The following is a 24,504-nucleotide window of genomic DNA, read 5'->3' on the forward strand; positions in this document are numbered from 1 at the left end:
TAACAATTTTTTTTAACAGTGGAGGAGATTTAAAACTGTATTATATGAAATGGATTACAACTTTTAAATTTTGATTTTTTTTTAATAATTATTTTACCAAAGATAAAAAATTATTGATCATTGGATAAAAAATAATAATAATAATAATAATTTTTTTTTAATAAATAATGATAGAACCCTCCCCTAAATTTATAATTCTAAATAATCATATAAATCTAAAATAATTGAAAAAAAAAAGAACTAAAAAAAAGAAAGGAAAATACTGTTAAACTTATATATCATTTCGATTGCTTAAAAAAATTATTTTTCCAAAATATATATTTCTTTTAAAAAAAATTATTATACAATTGAAGACAACCATGGTCATATTAAAGCTCAAGTACACATAGAGAGAGAGAGAGAGAGAGAGAGAGAGAGAGAGAGAGAGAGAGAGAGAGAGAGTTTATCCGTACAAAAGGCAGTATACTGTTGACAGCTTCAAAGGCAAGGAAAGATAGCAAAAATTATGGGGGTTGCCTCTGTCTTAAGCAGGTTTTGAAAAAGTAATAAAAAACCCATGGTTTGGCTTTCTAAAAAATCCAACCATATAATAATTAACAAATATCAGCAATCATAAATTCCTAATTAGGATCAGGTCCCGAAGTCAAGGTATAGGATTTTGGCAGCTTGAAAATTTATCAACTTCAACTTTATTTGGTACTAATTAAGTAATTAATTAATTATTAATAATGGAGACCTGCATGGACATTAATGGCTGTCCAAGACTTCTAAGTTTTTAACCATGGCCCATAAAGACCTTATTTCTTCTTTTGCAGGCCCTTTCCTTGTTTTGAACCAAAACTTTATCTAGGGTCAGAGACCATTGCCAGACAGTTCCCAATCTTGGCTCAGAAATTAAGCTCCAGTTTAACTCTAAATAAGTGATTTGAAAACAAAAATAAATAATTATAGAGCTAGTAAATCTTTGTTTCTAACCTAGAAGTTTCATTCCAAAATATTAGATTTTTTTTTTTTTTTACTTCCTTTTTCTATGTTCTATTTATATTAAGGTGTTTGTTTATTCTTGATGATCTTTCGACAACAGAAAATACAAATTGATGGTTTGAGAATGACAATTGGGCAAAACTTAGAATGATGGGTCAGGCCCAAGAAAACTCAGCCATAGACTCCACAACCAGACTAAGCTCTATCAAACAAAGAAGCAAAACAAAACAAAAAAACCCCTAACTTTTTGTTTTTTGAAAGGACGAAAAACCCTAAATTACCTACAAAAATGAAAATAAAAAATAAAAAAGAAACAAATTAAAACCCTAGTGGTCCAAGAGCAGTGGATGTGTGCCCTAATTTGGGAGACTTATGGGAGTCAAAACTTTGGAGGGTTTTGAGTGTGAGTGAGTGCGTTAGTGAGGCCCTCTTTAGGCACCAACCAAGTGGGCTTCATTTGTTGTGCTTCTTCTTTCTAAAAACTATATATATCAATGGCCGCTTGTATGGTTGCCTTGTCTTCATCACCTAATGCCACTTCATTTTGTTAGACAGTCACCGTTATAGGCCCTATTCTTGCATGGTCCCCTCTTTCCCAATTTTCAATAATCAACCAAAGTCTCTTATCCTATCCTAATTATTTCAATTTACATGTATATAAACACCTAATCCATGTTAAGAAAAAAATATTAGTGGGTGCTTAATTAATCAGGTTTTTTAAACAATTATTCTGAATTTGAATTTTGATTTCCATACATTGACAACAACAACAATAATAATAATATTATTATAATTATCTGGATATCCGACGTGTCAAATGATGTGATATTGATAAAATAATAACATATAATTTGGCAAGAAAGTTGAAAAATTGTCTTAATAATTTTATTTATTTATATTTTTTATGGGTGCTCTATGGATTTTTATTCTGATTTTACTGGGGGAATATTGCATATATCAAACACTTGTTTGGCATCAATGGAAACGCAAAACCATCATCTACTGCCGTTTAAAAATAGTTCTGTTATTAGTGGAATCATGAGTTTGGCAAGTGATTCTCAAACAGTAGTTTTATCCAATATGAATAATTATATACCAAGTTTTAGATTTTCTCGCGTTTTCCTTTTCCCACCTCAAAAGTAAATACTTATGAACGTGCGACTAATATATACGAGCTTTGTGGTGGATGTTCAACGAATAAAAGTTTGGTATTGAACATATATTTTCACGTACAAGTAATAAAATCCAGGCATCATTAGGTGGAAAAAAGATAAAATAAGAATAAGTAAATACCAGATTGAAAACCATTAAATTGTGTTGGTGGTTTTTTCTTTTTAAGTTTATAATCATTTAAAATGCCTGGATTTATAATTGAAAAATAAAGATTTTTTTCTTTTATATTTATTTATCACAAATGGTGACAACTAATATTAATTGATATTTTATGTACATGCATGGATAAGTGCATAAATTAATTCGAGAAAGAGTAAATATCCAACTAATTGAAAAAAATACTTAAAATAAAAATTGAAAGAGAGAAGTCTATATATGCATCCCGACTACACTCCCATTCATTAAAGCAGGTCGATGAAATAATTGTTAATTATATGTTTAATTAAAAGACAAAAGAATTTCGCAACAAAATATTATTTAGGCAGTAATAGTTTTATAGGTAGTATAAAATTTAAAAATTTAGAGGCCAAAACCATGCGTTGCTAAAAAGAAAGTGATTGATCTCGATCTCAATGGATCTTTGTCTCTAATATTTTATTTAAAAAAAAAAAAAAAAAAAGGAATAGAATGTTGGTTAGCATGAATAATTAGCATGTGGATGAACATTCAAATATTACTTAAAGAGAGAATGTATATTTAAATAGAGATTTGGCCTAGTCTTTGTTTGGGAGGGGGTCATTTTAGTTGGTGTTTGGCGTGCCTTTGTGTTTTATTTGATTATTCAAATCCATAGTTGAGCCATGTTTTGCACAAGAACGAACCCAACCATTCACTCATATACCTCATTTTGTATTCACTAAATATCAACCAACTGCCCACACTACTCCTGAACAAACACGGCTCTATTTTTTTTTTTTTTCCCTTTAAATAGAATTTATTTATATGAAATTTCCATGTGAAAGTGTTATTGTTTTTTAAATAATTATAATGAAAGTAATTATGTACAAATTTAAATAAATATATATATATATTTAAACATGTCTATGCAATTTTCAGATAGGTTTATAAAACGGACATTTGTTTTTTTTCCCCTTTTCATTTTAGAATATTATTTGTGAAAAAGAAAAGGATAGTCAAGAAAAAAAAAAATAGAAATGCCTTCAAAAAATTTAAAAATTGAAAATTTTATAGTGTGTTGACCGAATTTCATACACAGTAAGACCGATGGAATAGCGGACGAAAAAACGAGGCAAAGCAATCCAACTGGGATTTAGTGGGGACCCACAGGAGATATTTCACGCTAGGTTCGTGATGAGCCGTGTCAAAGAATATCGGACGGTTGTAACAATCCAACGAATTCACGTTTGATTTAAATGGAGTTTGACTAAATTGGGAGATTTTGAATGTGAAATGTATAAGAAAGTCACTCCCTCCAAGTTGCCATAAAAATTATATATATATATATATATATTTTTTTTTAATTTTTTATCCGCTGATGTGTTCCGCACTACCACATGCGGTCCACGTCAAAGGGGGTGGTGGGGGGCCCAATCACGTGACATCATCAGACCGCAGGATCGGAAATGAGGGGCTGGCTTAGAATTTTCCTTTTTTTTTAAAAAAAAAGTTACGATCAGACGGCTGTGGTTGGATTCTTTACTTGGTTGAGTAAAAGAAATTGAAATGAAGATGCGCGTGGTTTTGATATAACCGGGGCCCCACACGCAGCACCACCAGCACCGCCCCCTTCTCGGAGATTTCAATCGGGGTTGGGTGTCTGTGTGCGCGCGCCTACCGTGGGGTCAACATCGTGGGACGTGTTTGATTGGCCCAATTTCGCGATGTATGCTCCGATGTGGGTCCCAACCATCTAAGATACCCCCCACATCTGACGGCCTCAAATCGCCGCCATTTCCTACAGTACTTCTTCTCAGTGGTACGTTAGTGGTAATAGCCTACGGCCTACTGCGACAGCTACAGCCGTTTGTACGTGGCACATTACAATTCCACAACTTCATAACCAATACAAAGAAAATCGATTTTCTTTTTATTTTATTTTTAAATTAAAAAAACGATTTTATTCCTGATTTATTTGTATAGATTAATCAAAACTATATATATATATATATATATATATATATATATACATATATACACTTTATTTTATATATATAAGAGTAGAAAAATTCAAATTTAAATTTGAAGCATTGTAGCAAAGGAAAAATAATTTTACTCACTGAAAGTGAATTTATGTAAAGATTTTGTCAAAACCAAATGGATTTTATTATCTGAATTTGACAATTAATCGAACGTGGATTCAAAAATTTTCCATAAAATTCTATTCCTTATTATAGAAAATAATTTTCAAGTCAAATTCAATGGATATGTTAAAAACCAATCTATGTTCTATATTATTAGATCCGACACTATCTATTTTACTCATATAAGTGTCAATTAAAATAGTATCATTTTAATAAATAAAATGTCACCCCATTTATAGCTATTCTCAGTAGATTATTTTCTTCATATAATTACGGGAAAAAAATAGTTATTTTTTTGGGTCATATATTATAATATTTTGATTAAAAGAAAAATTCGCGGACAATTGGTTGACAAAGTAGGACAAAGAATTAATTACCATTCATTTGTGGAAAGTTAATTATGACAAAATTGAGATTAAGGTAGTTAAGGAGGAGTGTTCAAAACGTAAAGCATCAAACCGTCAGATGTTTTCCACGTGTTGAAAGTTTGAAAAAGGATACCGCCAATTGGAAGATTGAGAAGCATTGGGTGGGCCAGACTGGGAATTATGATTTGGGAATGCTAATGATGGAGGCTCATTGTAGCAGTTTGTTCAGAAAGAAAGACACCCACGTGGGCCTACATGATTGATTAGTAGGTGGGCCCCATTTTTAAATCGATCGAAAGCCATGATTACGAGGTTTTGATTCAGCCAATCAGGACCGTTGGCTCATTGTCCTCAAAGAAGTCGTTCGCATAGAGCTGGCGCACGTGTCAGTTCGTCAGTAAACTAAACATGCATACATGCTCTTTTGGAATCTTAAGTGACAAGTTAAACAACTGCTCTCCATGTGAAAGGTGAAGCAGTGTTTGTTTTGTTCTTCATTTTTGAATATCCATTTTGAAAACTGTTTAAATTATTTATGTAAACAATGTTTCATATGATGTTAAAAAGAAACAAAAATTATACTAACAAGAAATATTTTTAAGCAGACGAAGAGGTAGTTTTAATAGTTGAGTATTTTTATCAGTATTTATATAAAAATATAGATTTGAATTATATAAAAATTTTGAATAATTTGTAAATTAATTAATTTGTCTAAAATAAAAATAAAAATATTTTAAGTAATTAATTATTTTTTTAGTAAACCATGTATAAATTTTAAATTAGTAGGCATTTATTATTTACATATGAATCAATTCAAATGAATATGATAGAGCACTAACTATGTATAATTTTATTTTGTTAGGCATATTATTGCTCAAATTAAATTGAATGTTAGCGCCCAGTTATCATTAATAATAAAACACGGGAACAATGCCCAGAAGAAATGTGTTATATATAAAGTTTTAATTTAGTAGGCTGTATAGCCTATGCTATGATGTTATGATATATGACAGTCCTGATACGGTACAATAGTAGGTCGGGGCAACAAAGGAAAAACATATAATTTTTCATTTTTTGTTTTTTTTTTTTTTTTTTTTGCAAAAATCCAATGGAATTTACAAATAAAACAAAAGTTGTCGTTTATAATTTGCCTATTTTATGATTACATCATATACCATAAAGTAGGCTACAAAATCCACATATCATAATTATACATATATATATATATATATGTATATTTTTCTTCATAGGTCAAGCTCCAAATAAAAATTATATATATGGAGCAGAAGATTTAGCTCTCACAATTTGATTTTTTTGGATAAGCTATTGACAATAAACATACCATGGCCTTGATTATAAGTTATTTTATGTGCTTTAAATTTTGCTTATTCTATTAGAACATCATTATACCTATAATTGTAGTGGTTGGATGTAGGGTTCTATTAAGATGAGTAGTCTTTAAAATGGTATAGTTAAGTATTCACTTTGAGAAATAGGGACAAGTTGCTGTACTAATTTTGTAATTTAAAAGAAAAAGAAGTTGTCGTTTTTAAGTGCTTGTTTTAACTCTAATGAAAACTTTTCTAACCATGATTTACCCAAGATGGCAAATTCATCATTTCCATTATACAAAGTTAACTGCATATTGCCATAGATGGTGCAACTAATGGTTGACATTTTTGTTTGCTGGTATTTTTTCAAAGTAGACGTTAATTAGATAGAGGGTCTTTTAAGGTGGTGAAAGAGATGGGTTTTTGTAAAGTCGATTTTGAAAATGGGATGTAAGAACATATTTGTTGGTGCGGTCAAGTCGCCTTCTCAATATATACATATATAGAGGTAATTTCCACATAATATCATGTAAAAAAATATTTATGAGATCTCAATTTAAAAAAGTCCATAAAATTTTTAAGCCAAACCCCGTTTCTTAAATGTTAATTTTCTATTTAAATTAAACAACACTAAAACAAATTACGTTAACAATAAATTAGATTTTTACATATCATCAAAATTCATTTGTGACAAAAATTCAGTGTGACTAGGTCATAGTTATATCGTAGTCAAAAAAATTTTGAAACCATAAATTATTGTCTTTTCAGACAAAAAGTTTGATTAGTATTTTAGTTTTGATTATTCTAGAACTTAGCTCCATCCTGATTAATGAGCTTCCACCCTACTTAATTCGAATTAATTCGTTGAACACTTTGTCATCATGCATTATTTATAGATACGTAAAGAAAGGTAAAGCTAGCCCTAATTAATGAGCCTCTATAGCATGAGTTAAGAACAATATGTGGTGTAATCAACCATGTGCGAAGTGGCACTACCAACAGGCTTACCATATTCATGCCCATGAGAATGAATGCTGACTCACTTTTAGATGCTTCATGCAAAAAGGGTTTGTACTGCTTTAAGAAAAATTATTGGGAGTCTGGCTGTCTAAAGTAATGTAGATATATATGGAGGGTTTTGAAACCTTTCAACTTGGACATATATATACATACATAGATACATATAAAACTATATATATATATATATATATTCATTCTTTTGCTTTTGCTTTTTCTCATATGTATGTACTTGCCAAGATCGATGGGATTGCACTTAATTCATAGACGGATCTAAGAATTTGAGCACCATTTTCCCACATTTGGTCCATCAAATATGACCCATCAATTGAATATACATAGCATATATGTTCCTATTGCAGTTTTTGTATACAGTCCATTTCTTTGGACAGTGTACCTTGTCAACACTAGTTATTTCTAACTAAATTAATTTTTCTTATTTTTTATTAGAAAACCAATAAAGTGTGTGCAAAACCTGTGAAATTTATCATCGGCTGGGATTGGACATTTTTGGGTTTTTATTTTTTATTTTTTGGTAATAGGGCATTTTTGGTTAATTTGTTGTATACAAGGTACTGTAAATTCTATATATCTTAATTTGTCTATATATTTTTAAAGATTATATAAATTTATCTTTTTTATTTTATTAATGTATTTATAATATGAGATAACTAAGCAAGAAGCAAAAGTATCAAGCACAGATTAATGATGTTTCAGATCAAGTTCGAGCCAATAGAAAAAAAGTAATAATAATAATAATAATACTAAGTATATATAAAAAGAGATCACATTTGGCCGATGGAATTAAATTTAGAGAAGAGAGTCGTCCCAGTATTCTGGTCAGAATAGAGAAAGCCACCACCAAAATATTAATGTACATAGAAAGCCACATAGAAAGCCACCATAAAGTTTCAATTTGAAATCTCTGCATAATCATATAATTAAATATAATATATATATATATATATGTATATAAATATTAAACTATTAAATCTGCAGACAAATATTCCCACTCGGAAGTTTAGAATAAAATACTCTCAAATCAAAAATAAAAAATAAAAAAGAATATTATTATTAGTATTATAAATTATGGAAAATAACTTTCTCTCTCTCTCTCTCTCTTTGTCTCTCCCCTTGGCTCTCCTTCTCTCTCTACCTTATGCACCGAACAAATAAAGAGAGGATCATTCATACAGGAACGTCCACACACATAAACCATCCCAAAAAGAAAAAATAAACATTCCATTTTCCAGCTCTACAACCAGTTTGAAAGGAAGTGATTTTCTCTCTCTTTTCGTCTTTCTTTTTCTTTTTCTTTCTCCGAGGATAAACAGTTTCTTCTTCTTCTTCTTCATCAGTTTCAACCATGGATACTGCTCAATGGCCACAGGTATAGAGAGATCCAGAACCCACTTAGCTAGCTAGCTCTTTATCATCTTAATTATATAAATTTTTTTTCTTGGTGGGTTTTCCTTGGCTTCTATTTTTCAAGAGAATAATCTAGACTTTTGCTTGGTTAAGAGTGCCCTTTTGTTCTTCTTTCTATATATTCATGGTGTATGGTGGAAGAGATAGTCCCCACTTGTATCGGATTTAGTTTTTATCAGTTAATCTTCAACATGTTTCACTTTATCTTTTCCTTTTTCTTTTCTTTTCTTTTCTTTTTTTTTTCCAACTCTTTTTGTTGATGAGCTAATATAATCTCAAAAAAAAGTGAAAAAGCAAAGCTGCTAAGTTGTTTTGTTTTGTTTGTCTTTCTGCAGTATACTCTTTCTTTTTAAAATATTTCTCCTTGATGAATTTTCTTTTGTTTGATCTTCAACTTTTAAATATGTATATGGGTTTTTCCTTACATATTAATTTAATTTGTTAATTACACTTTTATTTTTTTAAAAACTTTTAATTTCTTCTTTATATGATCATCGTTAATTTTTATGATAGGAAATTGTGGTGAAACCAATAGAAGATATAGTAGTGACAAATACATGTACTCCAAAACCTGGGAATTTAGCAGAGAGGAAAGCAAGGCCTCAGAAAGAACAAGCCCTAAACTGTCCAAGGTGCAATTCAACAAATACAAAATTCTGCTACTACAACAATTACAGCCTCACACAACCCAGGTACTTTTGCAAAACTTGTAGAAGGTACTGGACTGAAGGTGGGTCCCTCAGAAATATACCAGTTGGAGGAGGTTCAAGGAAGAACAAGAGATCATCATCTTCTTCATCTCAATCTTCTCATCAAACTTCTTCTTCAAAGAGACTTCCTGATCTGGTTCAACCTCATCATCATCAAAACGCAAAGATCAATATCAACCAACCCCAAGATCTAAACCTTGCTTTCCCAAATATCTCTGACTTGGTTCAACTTCCAAACAATAATATTGAAAACAACAACAACAACAACAACAACAAGAACCATAGTTTAGCTCATGTTTCTTCTTCTTCTACTACTAGCACTACTAGTACAAGTTCTGCAACCCATCTCTCAGCTTTGGAGCTTCTCAATGGACTCACTTCAAGGGGTTTCAATTCCTTCATGCCTATGTCAGTACCTGCAGATCCTAATACAGCTGTATATGCATCTGGGTTTCCTAATTTACAGGAATTCAAGCCAACTCTTAATTTTTCATTGGATGGGCTTGGAGGTGCTGCCTATGGAAGCTTGCAAGGAGTTCAGGAAAGTAATGGAAGGCTTTTGTTTCCATTTGAAGACTTGAAACAAGTTTCAACCACTCCTGGGATTGAGCCAAGTAAAGACCAAGGTGCTGAAACTACTGGGTATTGGACCGGAATGTTAGGTGGAGGATCATGGTAAAAACAAAAACCAAAAAAAAAAAAAGATCCTCGTCCCCTTTTTTTTTTTTTTTTCCCCCTCTCCTGGGTTTAATTTCTTTTTCTTTTAACTTTATATTTAATTTCTCATTGTGGGTCGACTTGTTTGGATTTCTTCGATAACTAACAGATAGGATACATGGGTTTCTCTATATTCTTCCTTCTAGTTCTTCTTCTTTTTTTTTTTTTTTTTTTTTTTTTTTTCTTTTTCGGGTTTTCTTAATTTTCCTTTCATTTATCTTCTTTTTAGACTTTGAACATGGTGGGAATTTTGAAGCTTATTTTAGATTGGCTTCAGAGAGAACAAAAAAAAAAAAAAAAAAAAAAAAAAAAAAAAAAGAAAAAAAGAAAAAAAAAGGAAGGGTGACTGATTTGGGATAGTAGCCTGTAAAGATAGAAGATATTAAAGATAAAAGAGAGATGATGAACCCAAATTTTTTTAGGGTGCATAACAAGTAGAAGGGAAGGCATATTCTAGCTACTACATATTATTATATGCCATTTTCTTTTATGTATAATTTCTTCTATCGATCGGATCAACTAGAGGATGAAGAGCAAAGGAAATTTCCCAGTACTACTACCATCATGTGTAATTTGTTGAGTTTGGTACGAAAAAAAAAAAAAAAAAAGAAATAAATTGTATAATGTGAAACTTTGTAAGGAGTTTTAATTAATGGATGAAATGATTACATATAAAGCTTGTTTTTTCATCAATGAAGTTTTTCTTTCATTCCAATATATATATATATATATATTTCGCTGCTGGTTTATGTTTTGTTTAGCAGATTATTTTCTTATATGTGTATATATAATTTCAAAACTCCAGTCATTACGCAGCAAGTGAAAGGAGCTAGAAAGAACTAAGTTGAAGAAAAAGAGCCAGCGGGTAAGACTCTGCGATCGGAATTTTTCCATCACGTGACTTTTTTTTAAAAAAAAATAATTAAAACTAAAGTGAGTCAGTCTTCAAAAAAAGTAACTGGAAATGTTTTTATGTTATTTAGAGCGATTAAAGACCCGCCTCAAAGCAAAAGCTCACCTACTGACTTGGTATATCCAAACAGTTTTTGAAAGACTCTCTCTTACAATGTCCCATTATTTCCATGTATGATCATTGCTTTTCCATGCCCACTCTTTATTTATTTATTTATTTTTCTTCAGTAAATTTTTTTTCCAAGTGAAAAAGATTGAGAAAGATCTGACAAACCTTCCTTTCTTGGGTCCTAGTTTGGGACCCACAAAACATTCTCCTTGGCAAGTGTGCTCAAGAATAATACACCCCACTAAGTTGATCCATCCAGATCTACACCCTCCATTTATTAAATTCTATGTACAAAATAATATTAAATATTAGATAAAATATGTATATATTTTGGCTCTTTGCTGTAAGGCACTTAACATAGCAATCAAAATGTAATATATATGATTCACCTCCTTTATATATATGGTGGAGGTCTTTTTCCAGGAAAATTTTAACGGTTTAATCAATTAATTAATTACCTTGTTTTTTTTTCAATTATACCTTGATTAATTTCTATGTGGGCTGTTCATGGAGCTGGAATATTCAGCCACCCCATGCACCACTTTTGGTCCAAGTTGATCAACTTTAATTCCTTGTACACCAAGAATGAATTGCACATAGCTCCAAAACTATATATATGTAACATTTATTTATTTTTTTTAAAAGCCAGTTTTGCATTAAAATAGGTTACTGAAAAGTTAAGAGAGAGATGAAAAAATACCATCCATTCTAACTTCTAAAGGCTTGTCGCTCTGTTGACAGAAACTATAGGCAAGTCTTAATTAATGAATTTGAACCACCACCTGACCAGATATATACACTTGAACTTGACATATTTCTCGACCTAGAATTAATTCCAGCGACATGCTTTTATAATTAAATCTTTTGTTTATCGGATGCAATATCATATATAATATATATTGTGCACGATTATATCAATTTTCACATGTTGGAAGTGAGATCTGATCTGAAACAAGGGTTGAATATGGTAGTGGGTTTTATATAAATATATAAAGATAGAAGTGATATGAAAATGATCATATGATTTTGCCAACAATATTGTGGTGGAATTATATTACATAATCTCGTGGGTTTGAAACTTAAGATTACAGCATTATGTTTTATGTATTTATATATATATATATATATATTCATATGGCCTCCATTAGAGATCTTATATTGTATGGTCTCAAGTCACATCCTTCAGGAAGAAAAAAGAAAAAAAAACCATGAAGTACATCATTTTTCTCCCCTCTCTCTCACACTCCATTCAGAACGTAACAAAGTCAAAAATTGTCGGTACGTCATCCCAATTATGAATTATTATAGCCACTATCCACAAATATCAATCCCACGGGATAATTTATATAATGTTGCACCAAAATATTATTCGTTATCACTGCTAATGCAATGAATGCCTCTTATGACTGTCTATTATTATTAAAAAGAAACAAGAAATTGGTGTTTATACCTACACTAATTTTATTTTATTATTATTATTATTTTTTGGGTAGAAGTGTTTATACAACACTTGTTCTTAGCAAAAAAAAAAAAAAAAAAAAAAAAAAATGCTTTATCATACAAGAACCTTCCTACTTTGGAATTATGTAATCAAATCCACCACTAGCATACCATTCACAAGAGGCCTAATTTCAACCGCCATAATATATCGTTACCCAAAAAAAAAGGGGCTAGTTACATTCTGACCCTAAACCATATAATATTTGGCGCATTTATTTTTCAAATTATGAACACATTCGTGCTATCCTTGTAAGCTATTATTTTACTGTCAATTCAGCAATAAAATCGGATCCTTACAGAGATGCAGAACTTTGGTTTCGACTTCTTCCCAAAACCACACTACTCATTCAGGATTATAAATCTCAAAGGGGAATTTTTCACAAAATAAGAAAATTTTTCTTCCAAAGTGAAAATGGAGAAAAATGAACGAGCATTGAAATTCACCAAGATTAGCTCGTCAACTAGAAAAATACATGTAAACATTTTTTCCCACCCCCCAAAACGCGTAACAGCGGGATACAAAAAAATCTCAACTACATTAAGAGATATGATAAACCTTCTTCTCCAACCCCCCCTTTTTCTTCACTTTCAACACTTTTACATGGATTTACTATTCAATTGGAAAATCCAATATGATTAGAGAGAGAAATAAACTCGAGTTAAGCTGCGATACTCGAATTCCCGTTGCTAAGTCAATGATCAGCATTGATGCCAAATATTCGGACCTTGTGCATGTTAGGGAACTTTGCAACCACTAGTACAAACACTGCCAGTGTGTTGAAGAAAAGCATTGGGTTTTCATAGTCTGTTGTATGTGAGGCTATCAAATACCTGGCAAAACAAAGAGAAAATCGTTCTTGTTAAGAGTAAAAATTATCAAATTTTGAGGTGCAGAGCATCCAATAACATGAATTTGCTCTTGGTCTGTACAATTTAATACTAGATCAAAACAATAAGTCACACTATTGACGACCTTTTGCATGGAAACTCTTAAGAATGGGTATAAGAAAACAATTGAAAGTTTTTATTCAAAGCAGACAGCCTTTTAATGCAAGTTAGGAAAGTCAAAACTAGCCATGATAATGCACAGAATTGATAGAGAGAGTAAACAAACATGTCAAAGCAGTTATTACCAAAAATAATAATAATAATAATTTCAAAGCGACTATAAAATGAACAACCCACTCATATGTCATTGCTGACAGCTTTGCGAAACTGAATGAACATTCAGGTCCAAATGACAGAAACAGAGAGGGAATAAATAGAAAATTTAGCATCATAACTTGATTGGAAGGAAAGGAAGATATTTAATGTTCAGCCTCATATCAGAAATCTTATCCTCAAATAATCAGGGAAAAGAAAGATATAGTAATTGCAAGCCAAGTGTTTATCCACCATGTATGTAAACCCAGAAATGACTATTTAAAACTCTGCAGTGACCTAGCCCAAGTCCATGGACAAAAAGAAAACCGAAGTATGATGTGCATAGCATACGTAAAGTATAGAAAAATTAGCTAACAGAAGACTCTGTAACGGTACAGGCAAGTGACTTTGATAAATGAAGATTGAAAAAACCAAGTCGTCATTTTACATAATCTTAAATTGCATATGGCTGACAATGCTGAAATAGTATACAGTTAATATTTATAGCTTTGAAAATCTATATTATCCAATATGATGTAAAGTTGAGTACTTACAACACAACAGGTACAACAGTTAGAAATTTTCTGTTTCGAGTGAGTTGCTTGCCATTGTCTATCTGTTCCCACCAAGTTAACCCATTGTAGATACCTTGATCATCAGCAAACGGTGTTCCTTTCTTCCAGTGAAAGCATTGGTAAGTAACCTGAAAGTGCAAAGCAAATTATTATCATCCAATAAGGTAACCACTAGATTACAACCGAAGAAGAGATTGCAACAAACTAAAACTTGTGTCAGTTCAAAAGATGTGCATACAATTAATTAAACTGGCTAAGCGGCTGATGCCCAGCAAAATATAATTTCTTTTCTCTTTCTTCCCAATATGCAATAAGAATTCTCCTATTAGCATCAACTAAATGGAAGCAAACTTTGCAATTATAAGTCTCGACTACTAGAGCTTGTGAGAAACATATATTATTGCTTCTATGATTAACCTTTCTATATCACAAAGCACCTAAACGGTTAACCTTTGAATCAGAATTAGGATCTGGTGTGTTTCAGGCGTTTATATCGACCCATATAATTTCTATATGTGGATTCCATTAAGTGGGATCAAAAGAAGAACCTTATAATATCTATCTTAGTATCTTACGCCCCCAATTTGGATAAAGCCTAAACCACGATATTGTCTCGTCTGTGGTGAAAATTTTCTAATTAATATCCTTACAAATTCAATTCAAACCCTAAAGATTTCCCAACCAAATCTCTAAAAACAATGAAATCAAACAAAATAACCCAATCAAAAATCCAAGACTACCCAAAACACAAAGAGAAACAAATCATCCAAACCCAGAAAAAAAAAAAAGAAAAAAAAAAAGAGAAAATCAAACTTCAAAGGAAACAAAGATTCAATCTTCACAATCAAAACCAGAATACTAATCCATAAAATCGAAAACCCAGATTCCCAAATCAACCGAAACATAGCGATGAATTGAAAAAAAAAAAAATAGAAAAAAGAAGTGGGCATACGAGGAAATGGGAGATGTGGACAATGGTCCAGGCCATGCCAGGCGAACATCGGAAGAGGCAGAGAACGATGAGCCAAGAGAAGAACAGAATCAACATGTAGGTAGTCCAAACCCCAGGGTATGTGAACCACTCTGTGTTCCGGTTCAGATCCGTCGTCGGAACCGCCCTTACGTACATCTTCTTTTCCTTTCTTTCTTTCTTCTTCTTCTTCCTCTTCCTCTATTTTTCTCTTCCTTCTTTTCGATTATTAATTTATTCTTCGTGAATTTCGCAACCCTTTTGAATAATCAGAATCAGGAAAAAGAGCGACTATATATATATATATATATATATATATTATAGAAAAAGGGATGACGAAGAGCTTATCACCAACGACAATGGAAGTCGTGAAACAACGAGAGAACAGCTGAGAAATTGGGGAAATGGCGTTTTTATTGTTACCGGTTCTTTTGTGCTGTTGGGAGCACCGTAACAAAGATCAAATCACGCATCTTTGATCACAGATTTTGACGAATTTCAACGGTCCAGATCATCCAACCCTCGCAACTGAGGCTGGTTTTGGTGGGACCCTGAAGATTTTTTGATTTACCACTTTCTAGGAACGATCTTTTATTATGAATATTGAGTGGATCTTCTCATTTCTCTTCTCATATAAAATAAACAAAAAAACAGTCCCAATATTAATAATTGTTATTGTTATTATTATTTTTTTTTAAATTTTTTCGAAACCATAATATTTTATAAAATAAGTCAATTTGGGGTTTAAACAATAATTTGATCGACAAAAATTCACTATTCTTAAATTATCGAGTAATATAAAAGTGTCCATTGAGCTTGCGATCCATGGACGAGAAGGAGATGAGTATGATATACGCCTGTAGACCACTAGAAGCAAAGGAGGACTATCAACAATGCATACAATATTATGATGCTCGCTCTCTGAAAAATATAATAAATAAATAATTAATTAAAAATAAATAAATAAAAAGTTTTATATTATGATGTTCACAACCTTAGTACCACACACCCAGTTTCAATCATGGAAGCCAAGCTTTATTGAATTTTATTTATGATCTTTTAATACAACTCCAATAGAACCCAACAAACCGACAGACCACATATTCCAAACCAAATTGTCTATAAAATTCAAACCATGTTCAAATGGTGGAGGTTAGCACAAATAGTATATGGTTTATTATTTATAATTATTATTATTATTATTATGATTTTTTCTCAAGAGGTCGGTGGGCTCCAGGACTGTGTAGAAAGAACGCTGCAAAGGTGGTTGTGCCCCATAATACCAACCTCCAATCTTAGAGTTTGATTTCTTGTTAAGGTTGGTATAATCTACCAAACCAGACATTCCACAAAAGGACACATAGAATTTGATGGAGATAAAGCTAAGAGAATCAAATAGAGCTTGGATTATATCAGAATATTAATGGATAAAATAATAGTTCATCATTGTTTGGTAAAATTGATTTTACAACAAAAGCATCAAGGAGCTAAATTTTGAAGGCTAATAGAGCTTTCTTCAACTTTGCTGCTCAAGCTCTCCATTAATCTCCTCTTTGCAGACTTTGTTCTGTAACACCAGATTTCGAAAGCTTCACTCAAGTCCGGATATCGAACCTGCTGTGCTTTCATCCAGTCTGCAAGAATGTCTGCTTGATCATTGGATGGCAATGCCAATACCAACGAAACGATTGCTCCTTCTATGCTCTGGCACAGCTCTTCATCCATCTTGTAAGGAAAACCGGTCTCCTCACTGCCCTTCGAATCTAAAAGGGGTTTCATTTTCCTAATGTAAGGGAGCCATGTCTTTAGTAATGTTACACGGCCTGGTGCAGGAAGAATCACACTACCATAGCCTACTGCATCCAAGACCTTACTAGTCACTTCTATGAGCTTAATTTTCAAGCCCCACACATGAGAATCGAGTTTTTGATCCTCGATGACTCCTAAAACTTTATTGGACATGTCCAGCCAGTTAGAAACAAAATCTTTCATCAAGTCCATCTTAGGAAGTATGTTACACATCCATTCCAGATCAGACAAACTACGCAACAATTGAGACTCTGCAGTCTCTGATGCAAAGTTAGGCTCTGTAAGGGAAGACAGTTCCTTTTCAAATGATGAACAGATCTTCGAAAGACCCATTCTTACTACCGATCTTACTTCATCATCCACTGTGATTAATGGTGTGTCCTCATCTTCCCCAAGCATGTATTCAACTTGCTCTTGAGCAGAACTTTTCAGCTCATCGCCAAATGGAGGGCAAGGTTCACCAATGGATGTGGCAACTCTAACTGCCGAGACAAAAACATTCTTCGTGGCAGTTAAATCCACTGGTTGAATCCTAGCTAATATGGGCATGGCTATTGAACCCAGTTTTGAGACAGCTTTTAAAATTTGTTCCTCCTCCTTCTCCTCCCAAGGAATGGCCTCCAGGAACTGGATACAGCACTGTATGATCTCTTCACATTGGAAGGCAACTGCAACCTCAAGAATACCCAGAGCAGATTTAACAGAGTTAAAGGATTCCAAAATCAAGTCTGCAGGGAGATACAGCAGCTTCAAAAGGTCGACATGATGATCATAATTGAACTCTGAGCACTGAATCTCGATGAGATTACTAATGTCTTGATCAGAGAGCCTCTGAGCAAAGTACTTACTCTTAACTGTGAGAATTGAAGAGTTGGAGCAGAACCATTCAGGTCTTCCTTCTCCGTTTTTCAAGCATATAATAACATCCTTCTTGTTCTGGTTACCAAGACGGCAAGGCTTGGTTATTGTGGCTTTGTCCATGTGCAAGAGGCATCACAACAAAGTTCATGCTTTCTACATCGAAAGAGCAAACCATCAAAATGCATAAGATTGCTGCAAACTGATAAGCTTGAAAATGCATCAAATAGGAAAATAAATGCTACTGCAAAAGCAATGGAGAATACAATGGTAAAGACATAGATATAAGCTGTTCAATGGTCATGCATAAGTTCACATTCTTCCACCCCTCATTGTGATTGTAATACTGCAAATCAAGATACTTAATCCCACCCTAAAACGAAAATCGATCCCAAAAGTAGAAAGAAACATGATAATATACATTAGGTAGCTCTACCCTTCCGTTCATTTAGAGATCAGGAAAATTCATCCATTTGTACTGTGACCAGCCCCACCACAATATTTTTCAACTATGTTTTTCCACAACCAATCAAAATATGTATCATAAATATACAGCCATATATTCACAAAAAGTATTAAACCCACAATTAACAAAGAAAACTAATTCAGCCAAAAACTATTCCACAGCAAAAAATTTAAACCATTTAGAATGCAAGCACAGAAATGGATGAGTTTTACCAGTCAAATCTACACACTAATTACCAAACATCCATTAACATAGAAGGATAGCGAATTAATCGTTCTAAACTATTCACTATAATGAATTTCAGATACTTAAGGTTCACACAGAAAACAGAACAATAAATCTATATACTTTGGATTTGTATGACAGAAAAATTTCATTTCAGTTGGGTTTTTGATCATATGCAGTATTCAATTTCTCAATTTTTTCTAGCCCTGGAAGAAGATCACTATTTCATTACTCAAAAGCTGAATCAAAGCTCTCCCACAACAGCTATATGATATTAATATGCTAAAAAAAGAGAAAACACATGAGCTGTGATGGAAAAAAGAAGATTTTTTTTTATATGAGAAATCTGAAATGAATAGCAACTTACCCAGAAAAAAGTTTGCTTTAGAATAAAAAACCCAAATTGAATCAACCCCAGTAATGGGTTCGAACTCTAACCGTAGATTGTCCAGCAATTTGAAGCGAAAAAGGCATTTGTGAATCTCTCCATTAGGTTTTGGAGGCTCTGACAATAAGCTAAGCTTCAGCTTGTAAGAACCTGAAGAAGCTAAACTCGAAAAGTGAAATACCAATAAAATGACAGAAATGGCCTTCAATTTTATCCTGATTATAACATAAACTGTATAATGGCAAGGAAACTTTTACACTTTCGAAGGGTAATCTTGTAGAATAAATTGTGACACTACCCCTAGGATGGGTAGCAAATGATTGGTTAGAAACTATGGTTCTTTGCACTTGGTTGGATCTGAGCATGTAAGACTCAACTCGTTGCATCCAACTTTATTATTATTATTAGTTTACTCTTTTTTTTTTTCCCCCCTATTTTTCTTATTTTTTGTTTTATCAAATTTAATTCAATTCAATTGGATACATGACTTTAAGAAAATCCAATTTGTAGTTTATTTAATTGGATATAGCATCTCCTATAAGTGACGACAAGATGGAAAAATTGAAGTAGAAAAAAGTAGATAATTTTTGCTTTGATTTTGTATCAACTTGCACAAGTTGCATTGACCCTAGAAAAAAATAAATAAATAAAACTGGCACAAGCTGCAAGTTAAAGAGGGCAGGATAAGATTGAAAGGATTGCCATGTACAAAAGTAGAAGAAGACAATTGACCCATTTTGCAAAAAATAATTCTTGGACCTTTTTTTTTTTTTTTTTTTTTGGGGCATTTAAAACTTCATATGCAAGAGTGTAAATATTATCGTTAAGCTACGAAGAAAAATATGAACATTATAAATGTAAAAAATTTATCATTCAATATCTTTTTTAATTTGATTGTTTTATCGACCACCAATTCATCAAGTTGATTAATTGTTTGTCTAGCCAACTCGTACATGGACTATCAATTTATCGAATTACTTATTTATCCGTCTGATCAACCATTGTTTTGTCTGATCAATTATTATTCTATCTAATTAATTGTCGCTTTATCTGACAGACTGTTATTTCATTTTATCAACCATTATTCAACTACTTCTTGTCAGTATTAGATTACTAATCTGCAACCAAAAACAAAGTTAAATCTTTGGGATATCGATGCGGTATAAACCAAAGACATTCTAATATTCAAATAAAAAATTAACCATGGTGTTTTATAAAAGAAATATTGGAGAGAACTTTTAGATCATATCATTCTAGAGAAATGAGGGCTATTTATAGTGGTGCCTCGACTTTGAATATGGCAATGCCATTTGAATTTAAATTCATCAAATTATAGTTCAAACCTGAATAAATTATGAGATATTATCCGTTATCTTTGATACTGTATTATTTGAATAAAAGATAGTTAATTTAAATTTAAATTGTATCTATTATCATTTGAATCTTAAATATACAAAAACTTTGTTCAGTGATATTTGTAATATTTATTGTCCAATCGCTGGGAGACCAGTTCCTAATCAATCATTGGTTAGTAGTGAAATCAATACTTATTAAAGGCAGTGATAGCACCATGTGTCTTGAATTTATTTTTCCCACACCAAACATTATCACTAAGCTATTGAGAACGCTGTGAACATTGCCACTAAACCCTCTCTTAAAGACATTGGCCACGTTAAACAGGAATGCATTTGCCAATCTGAGAAAAAGGCAAGCAGAGGCATGAATATTAACAAAATCTGGATAATGACTTGATGTGGGTCTCATGTTGATAGTTCATTAACATGCAATTCATGACCACTTGAGCGTGGGATCGTGGTAGAAGGAGGTTATAGGAGGAGGTTACTGCCAGTTATTTATTTATATGTTTATGGAAGTTATGTGTTAGTAGAAACTGAATCTTATTCATGTAATATATATATATATATATATATTTAGAAGTAAAGCTGTAGGGAGGTATTATGAATGAATGAAATTAACTTCGGACCTATCTTATTCTTTGTCTTCTTTTCCCTTTTGTCTTTCTGTCTCTTAATATTTCCTTCTTGATCTAAATATTCTGGTACACATCATTTGGTATCAGAGCCAGGTTTCAAATGATGTGTACCAAAATATTTAGATCAAGAAAGAGATATTAAGAGACAAAAGACAGAGGGGAAGAGAAGACAAAGAACAAGATAGGTTGGAAGTCAATTTCATTCATTCATAATACCTCCCTCCAACTTTATTTCTAAATATATATATATATATATATACATGAATAAGATTCAGTTTCTACTAACACATAACTTCCATAAACATACAAATAAATAACTGGCAGTAATCTCCTCCTATAACCTCCTTCTACCACGATCCCACGCTCAAGTGGTCATGAATTGCATGTTAATGAACTATCCACATGAGGCCCACATCATTCTCCCCCTCTGAAAATCATCTTTGCCCTCAAGGATGAAAGCAGATACGTCCAAACCGTCTTGCATTCTCCAAAGTTGCATCCACATTGGTAGTACCTGCCCATTTGATCAACATTTCTTTTCTAGAACGATAGTTTCCTCTCTGTATGACTCTCGTGTCTAAAATTGGTAGACCCTGTCATTGCATGAAATGAAATTTCTGGCATGGATGGTTCCTCTGGATGTGTAGATTGATTCCCGTGGCCTTTTTGTTTCTTGAGTAAACTCATATGGAAAGTATTGTAAATTAGGAAGCCCGCACAAAACACCAAAATCCCCATAATGGTGAGCTTGTGTTGTAAATCCTTTGGAAGTTGGTGTCGATTGCGAAGGAGGTCATCTATCACTTGGATGTTAGTTGTGCTAAGGAAATAGGAAGTCATGGAATTGTTGTCCATTATAGAAGGTACAGAGATGTACCCATAGCAAGGAGTAAGACAAACCTGTGAAGAATCTCCTTTATGGAACGAATTAAGGTCATGTTCCATTGGTTGCTGCACTAGATGGACGCGCAGATCTTGTAAATCGGTAAGAATCATCTGCAATGTCGCATTGATTCGTTCAAATTTAGTTTCATGCCTTGCCAAAATGGCCAGAACTTCACTTTGGAATTCAGCATCTGTTTTCCCACAGGCATCCATGGAAAGATGCTCTGATACCAAATGATGTGTACCAAAATATTTAGATCAAGAAAGAGATATTAAGAGACAGAAAGACAGAGGGGAAGAGAAGACAAAGAACCGTTAGAGTTGGGCCTAGGCCCACTAGTGTGAATGATTTGGGTTTTGGTTGTTGAATTTTGATATAATATTTTTATTTATTTATTTAAATAAAATAATCTTTTTGATATAGTGGGAGAGAGTTTTACGGGAGAATAACTCCTTATGAGAGTTTGAAGGTTGCAAAAACTGAAACGTTCTTTTTTCAATTTTTTTTTTTTTGGAGAGAAATACAGAAAGGAAAAAGAAAAAGAAAAGAAACAGTGGTAAAGTGAAGATACACAGAGAGTTCGAAGAGAAAAGCTTCAGAGGTGCTGTATCTGAAAGTTTTTTGTAGCCGTTGTATCCTATGAGACGTTCGCTACAAAACTCCTGCACCGGTGGGCGTAAAACGTTTTAAGGACACTGTGGTATCACACAGGCCTCGGTCAACCTTTGTAAAAAGTAGATCAATTTTAAAGACCTACAGGTTCTAAAATGCTTTATTGATTTTGTATTAAATTGTCCACATGTATTTACATTTATTCATCCATGATATTTTCCCAACAATCTTAAGACGTTTTACAATTTTTATATATGTAAATATAATGTGGAAATTTAAGTTATTTATTATGTTATTGTTTACTGTTAAATATTTCTATGTGTGTTTCACCATTGAAAAAAAATATATATATTTTATTAAACCCGTGGGTATAAAAATTTATGGGTAATTATTAATTTTTTGTTTTTGATCAAAAATCTTTCCAAAATTGAATTACCCATAAATTTCTAAACATTTTGGTGTAATTTTGGTAATTTTTTGGCCACTGGGAGAGTGGAAAAGAGGAGGAAAATTGTTGCTGGGTCGTATGACCCGTTTACCAGAGAAACCGGGTCAAAATGACCCGGTTGAAGGTTGAAGAAGAAAAGAAATAGGGTTTGGGCTGTTTGTGAAAGGCTAGGCCGGTTTTTCTAATGTTATTGGGTCAGGCCCAGTTCTAAAGCCCAGACTAGGTTAGAACAGGCTACTGTTCAACCTATGACCCAGGCCCGATTGAGATCAAGGCCCAAGAGACCCGGTCCAATGGCCATGGGCTTACACGTGTCGCAAACACCATGAGCCACGTGTCACCCAATGGATGGAATACGTGTCGACCTGATACAGATGACACGTGTCTCATTCTCGGACGGCCACGTTTCATGCTCTGGACAGTCCACGTGTCGACCTCCTACAGGTGACACGTGTCTGTCTCTAGTAGCGACACATGTCGTAAATAGTGCCAACAGGATCGCCATGTGGCACGTCCACGTCATCAGTGTGATGACGTGGCCTGGTGCCACATCAGCATGATGACGCGTTGCATGAACAGTACCGATGGCAGAAACCCTAAAAATCATTTTTTGTGTGTTTTCCTTATGGAAATTGCATATAATTAGTTTGTTAATATAGAAAATAACAACTAATTGATTTCTGCTAGTCATGCAGAGAAACCTGAGAAGTTTAATGGAGCAAACTTCAAAAGATGGCAGCAGAAGATGCTATTTTATTTGACCACCCTGGGACTTGAGCGGTACTTGACTGAAGATGCGCCACCCAGTAATGAAGAGAGTGATAAGGAGACTCTCATGGCGGTGGATGCGTGGAATAATTCTGATTACTTATGTCGGAATTATGTCCTGAATGGCCTGTCTGATGCCCTGTATGGTGTATACTGTGGCACGAAATCAGCAAAAGAGCTGTGGGAAACACTGGACCGAAAGTACAAGACCGAGAATGCGGGTTCAGGAAAGTTTATTACAGGCCGATTCTTGGATTACATGATGGTGGATGCAAAGCCAATAATGAATCAAGTACATGAGTTGCAAGTGCTGATTCAGGAAATGCTTGCTGAAGGGATGATAATGAATGAAGCATTGCAAGTGGCCTGCATGATTGAGAAACTACCTCCGAGTTGGAGTGACTTCAGGAATTATCTGAAGCACAAGAGAAAGGAGATGGATATGGAGGCTCTTATTAGCAAGCTTCGCATAGAAGATGACAACAGGAAGTCTGATAAGAGAACTTCGAAAGCCGTGTTGAAGGCTAATGTTGTGGAGCATGGTCAGGGCTCCAAGAATAAGAAGCAAATTGGAAAAGCTTCTAAGCTAGGGCCAAAAGGAGGAATCTCCAAGAAGGCCAAATTTCAAGGCAGGTGCTTCAACTGTGACAAGATGGGTCACAGAGCTACTGAATGTAGGCTGCCAAAAAGAAAGAGGAATCAGGCACAAGTGATGGAAGACATCACTAAAGAGGTTGACGATATTGACCTAAGTGCTGTGATATCTGAGGTGAACTTGGTGGGATCTAATCCTAGAGAGTGGTGGATAGATACTGGTGCGACCCCCCACGTGTGTTCGGATAGGAGTATGTTC

At 33.2% G+C, this 24,504-nt stretch overlaps 3 protein-coding genes across 6 annotated transcripts; 1 reads left to right on the plus strand and 2 right to left on the minus strand.

Moving 5' to 3' along the window:
• The first annotated feature begins 8,228 nt into the window (after positions 1–8,228).
• Positions 8,229–10,120, plus strand: LOC107429788 (dof zinc finger protein DOF4.6). The gene is made up of 2 exons (XM_016040535.4): positions 8,229–8,524; positions 9,076–10,120. Exons 1-2 carry the CDS (start codon positions 8,501–8,503, stop codon positions 9,949–9,951), a joined length of 900 nt encoding a protein of 299 aa, XP_015896021.3. The 5' UTR covers positions 8,229–8,500; the 3' UTR covers positions 9,952–10,120.
• Positions 10,121–12,812: 2,692 nt separating this feature from the next.
• On the minus strand, positions 12,813–15,613 carry LOC107429792 (uncharacterized). The gene is made up of 3 exons (XM_016040541.4): positions 15,181–15,613; positions 14,208–14,356; positions 12,813–13,341 (listed from the first exon to the last, which is right to left on the minus strand). The coding sequence occupies exons 1-3, from the start codon at positions 15,355–15,357 to the stop codon at positions 13,203–13,205; spliced, it is 465 nt and encodes a 154-aa protein (XP_015896027.1). The 5' UTR covers positions 15,358–15,613; the 3' UTR covers positions 12,813–13,202.
• A 968-nt stretch (positions 15,614–16,581) lies between these two features.
• Positions 16,582–19,215, minus strand: LOC107429786 (BTB/POZ domain-containing protein At3g05675). 4 transcript variants are annotated; one of them, XM_025079344.3, is made up of 3 exons: positions 18,924–19,214; positions 17,856–18,021; positions 16,582–17,735 (listed from the first exon to the last, which is right to left on the minus strand). In XM_025079344.3, the coding sequence occupies exons 2-3, from the start codon at positions 17,986–17,988 to the stop codon at positions 16,678–16,680; spliced, it is 1,191 nt and encodes a 396-aa protein (XP_024935112.1). In that variant the 5' UTR covers positions 17,989–18,021; positions 18,924–19,214; the 3' UTR covers positions 16,582–16,677. The 4 variants fall into 4 exon arrangements, with proteins under 4 accessions (XP_024935112.1, XP_015896019.1, XP_024935111.1 ...); XM_016040533.4 differs by having other exon boundaries at positions 16,582–18,017; positions 18,924–19,215; XM_025079343.3 differs by having other exon boundaries at positions 16,582–18,021; positions 18,995–19,214.
• Positions 19,216–24,504: the final 5,289 nt, after the last annotated feature.

The sequence above is a fragment of the Ziziphus jujuba genome, chromosome 6, assembly GCF_031755915.1.
Source record: "Ziziphus jujuba cultivar Dongzao chromosome 6, ASM3175591v1".
Lineage (NCBI taxonomy): Eukaryota > Viridiplantae > Streptophyta > Magnoliopsida > Rosales > Rhamnaceae > Ziziphus > Ziziphus jujuba.

Excerpts from the sequence above, each read along its gene's own strand:
- LOC107429788 (XM_016040535.4), top strand. The coding sequence starts at position 8,501 with ATGGATACTGCTCAATGGCCACAG. Across the intron at positions 8,525-9,075 it reads ATACTGCTCAATGGCCACAG|GAAATTGTGGTGAAACCAAT; the intron begins GTATAGAGAGAT and ends TTTTTATGATAG.
- LOC107429792 (XM_016040541.4), bottom strand. The coding sequence starts at position 15,357 with ATGTACGTAAGGGCGGTTCCGACGACGGATCTGAACCGGAACACAGAG. Across the intron at positions 14,357-15,180 it reads TCCACATCTCCCATTTCCTC|GTTACTTACCAATGCTTTCA; the intron begins GTATGCCCACTT and ends TTGCACTTTCAG. Across the intron at positions 13,342-14,207 it reads ACTGTTGTACCTGTTGTGTT|GTATTTGATAGCCTCACATA; the intron begins GTAAGTACTCAA and ends TTGTTTTGCCAG.
- LOC107429786 (XM_016040533.4), bottom strand. The coding sequence starts at position 17,988 with ATGGACAAAGCCACAATAACCAAGCCTTGCCGTCTTGGTAACCAGAAC.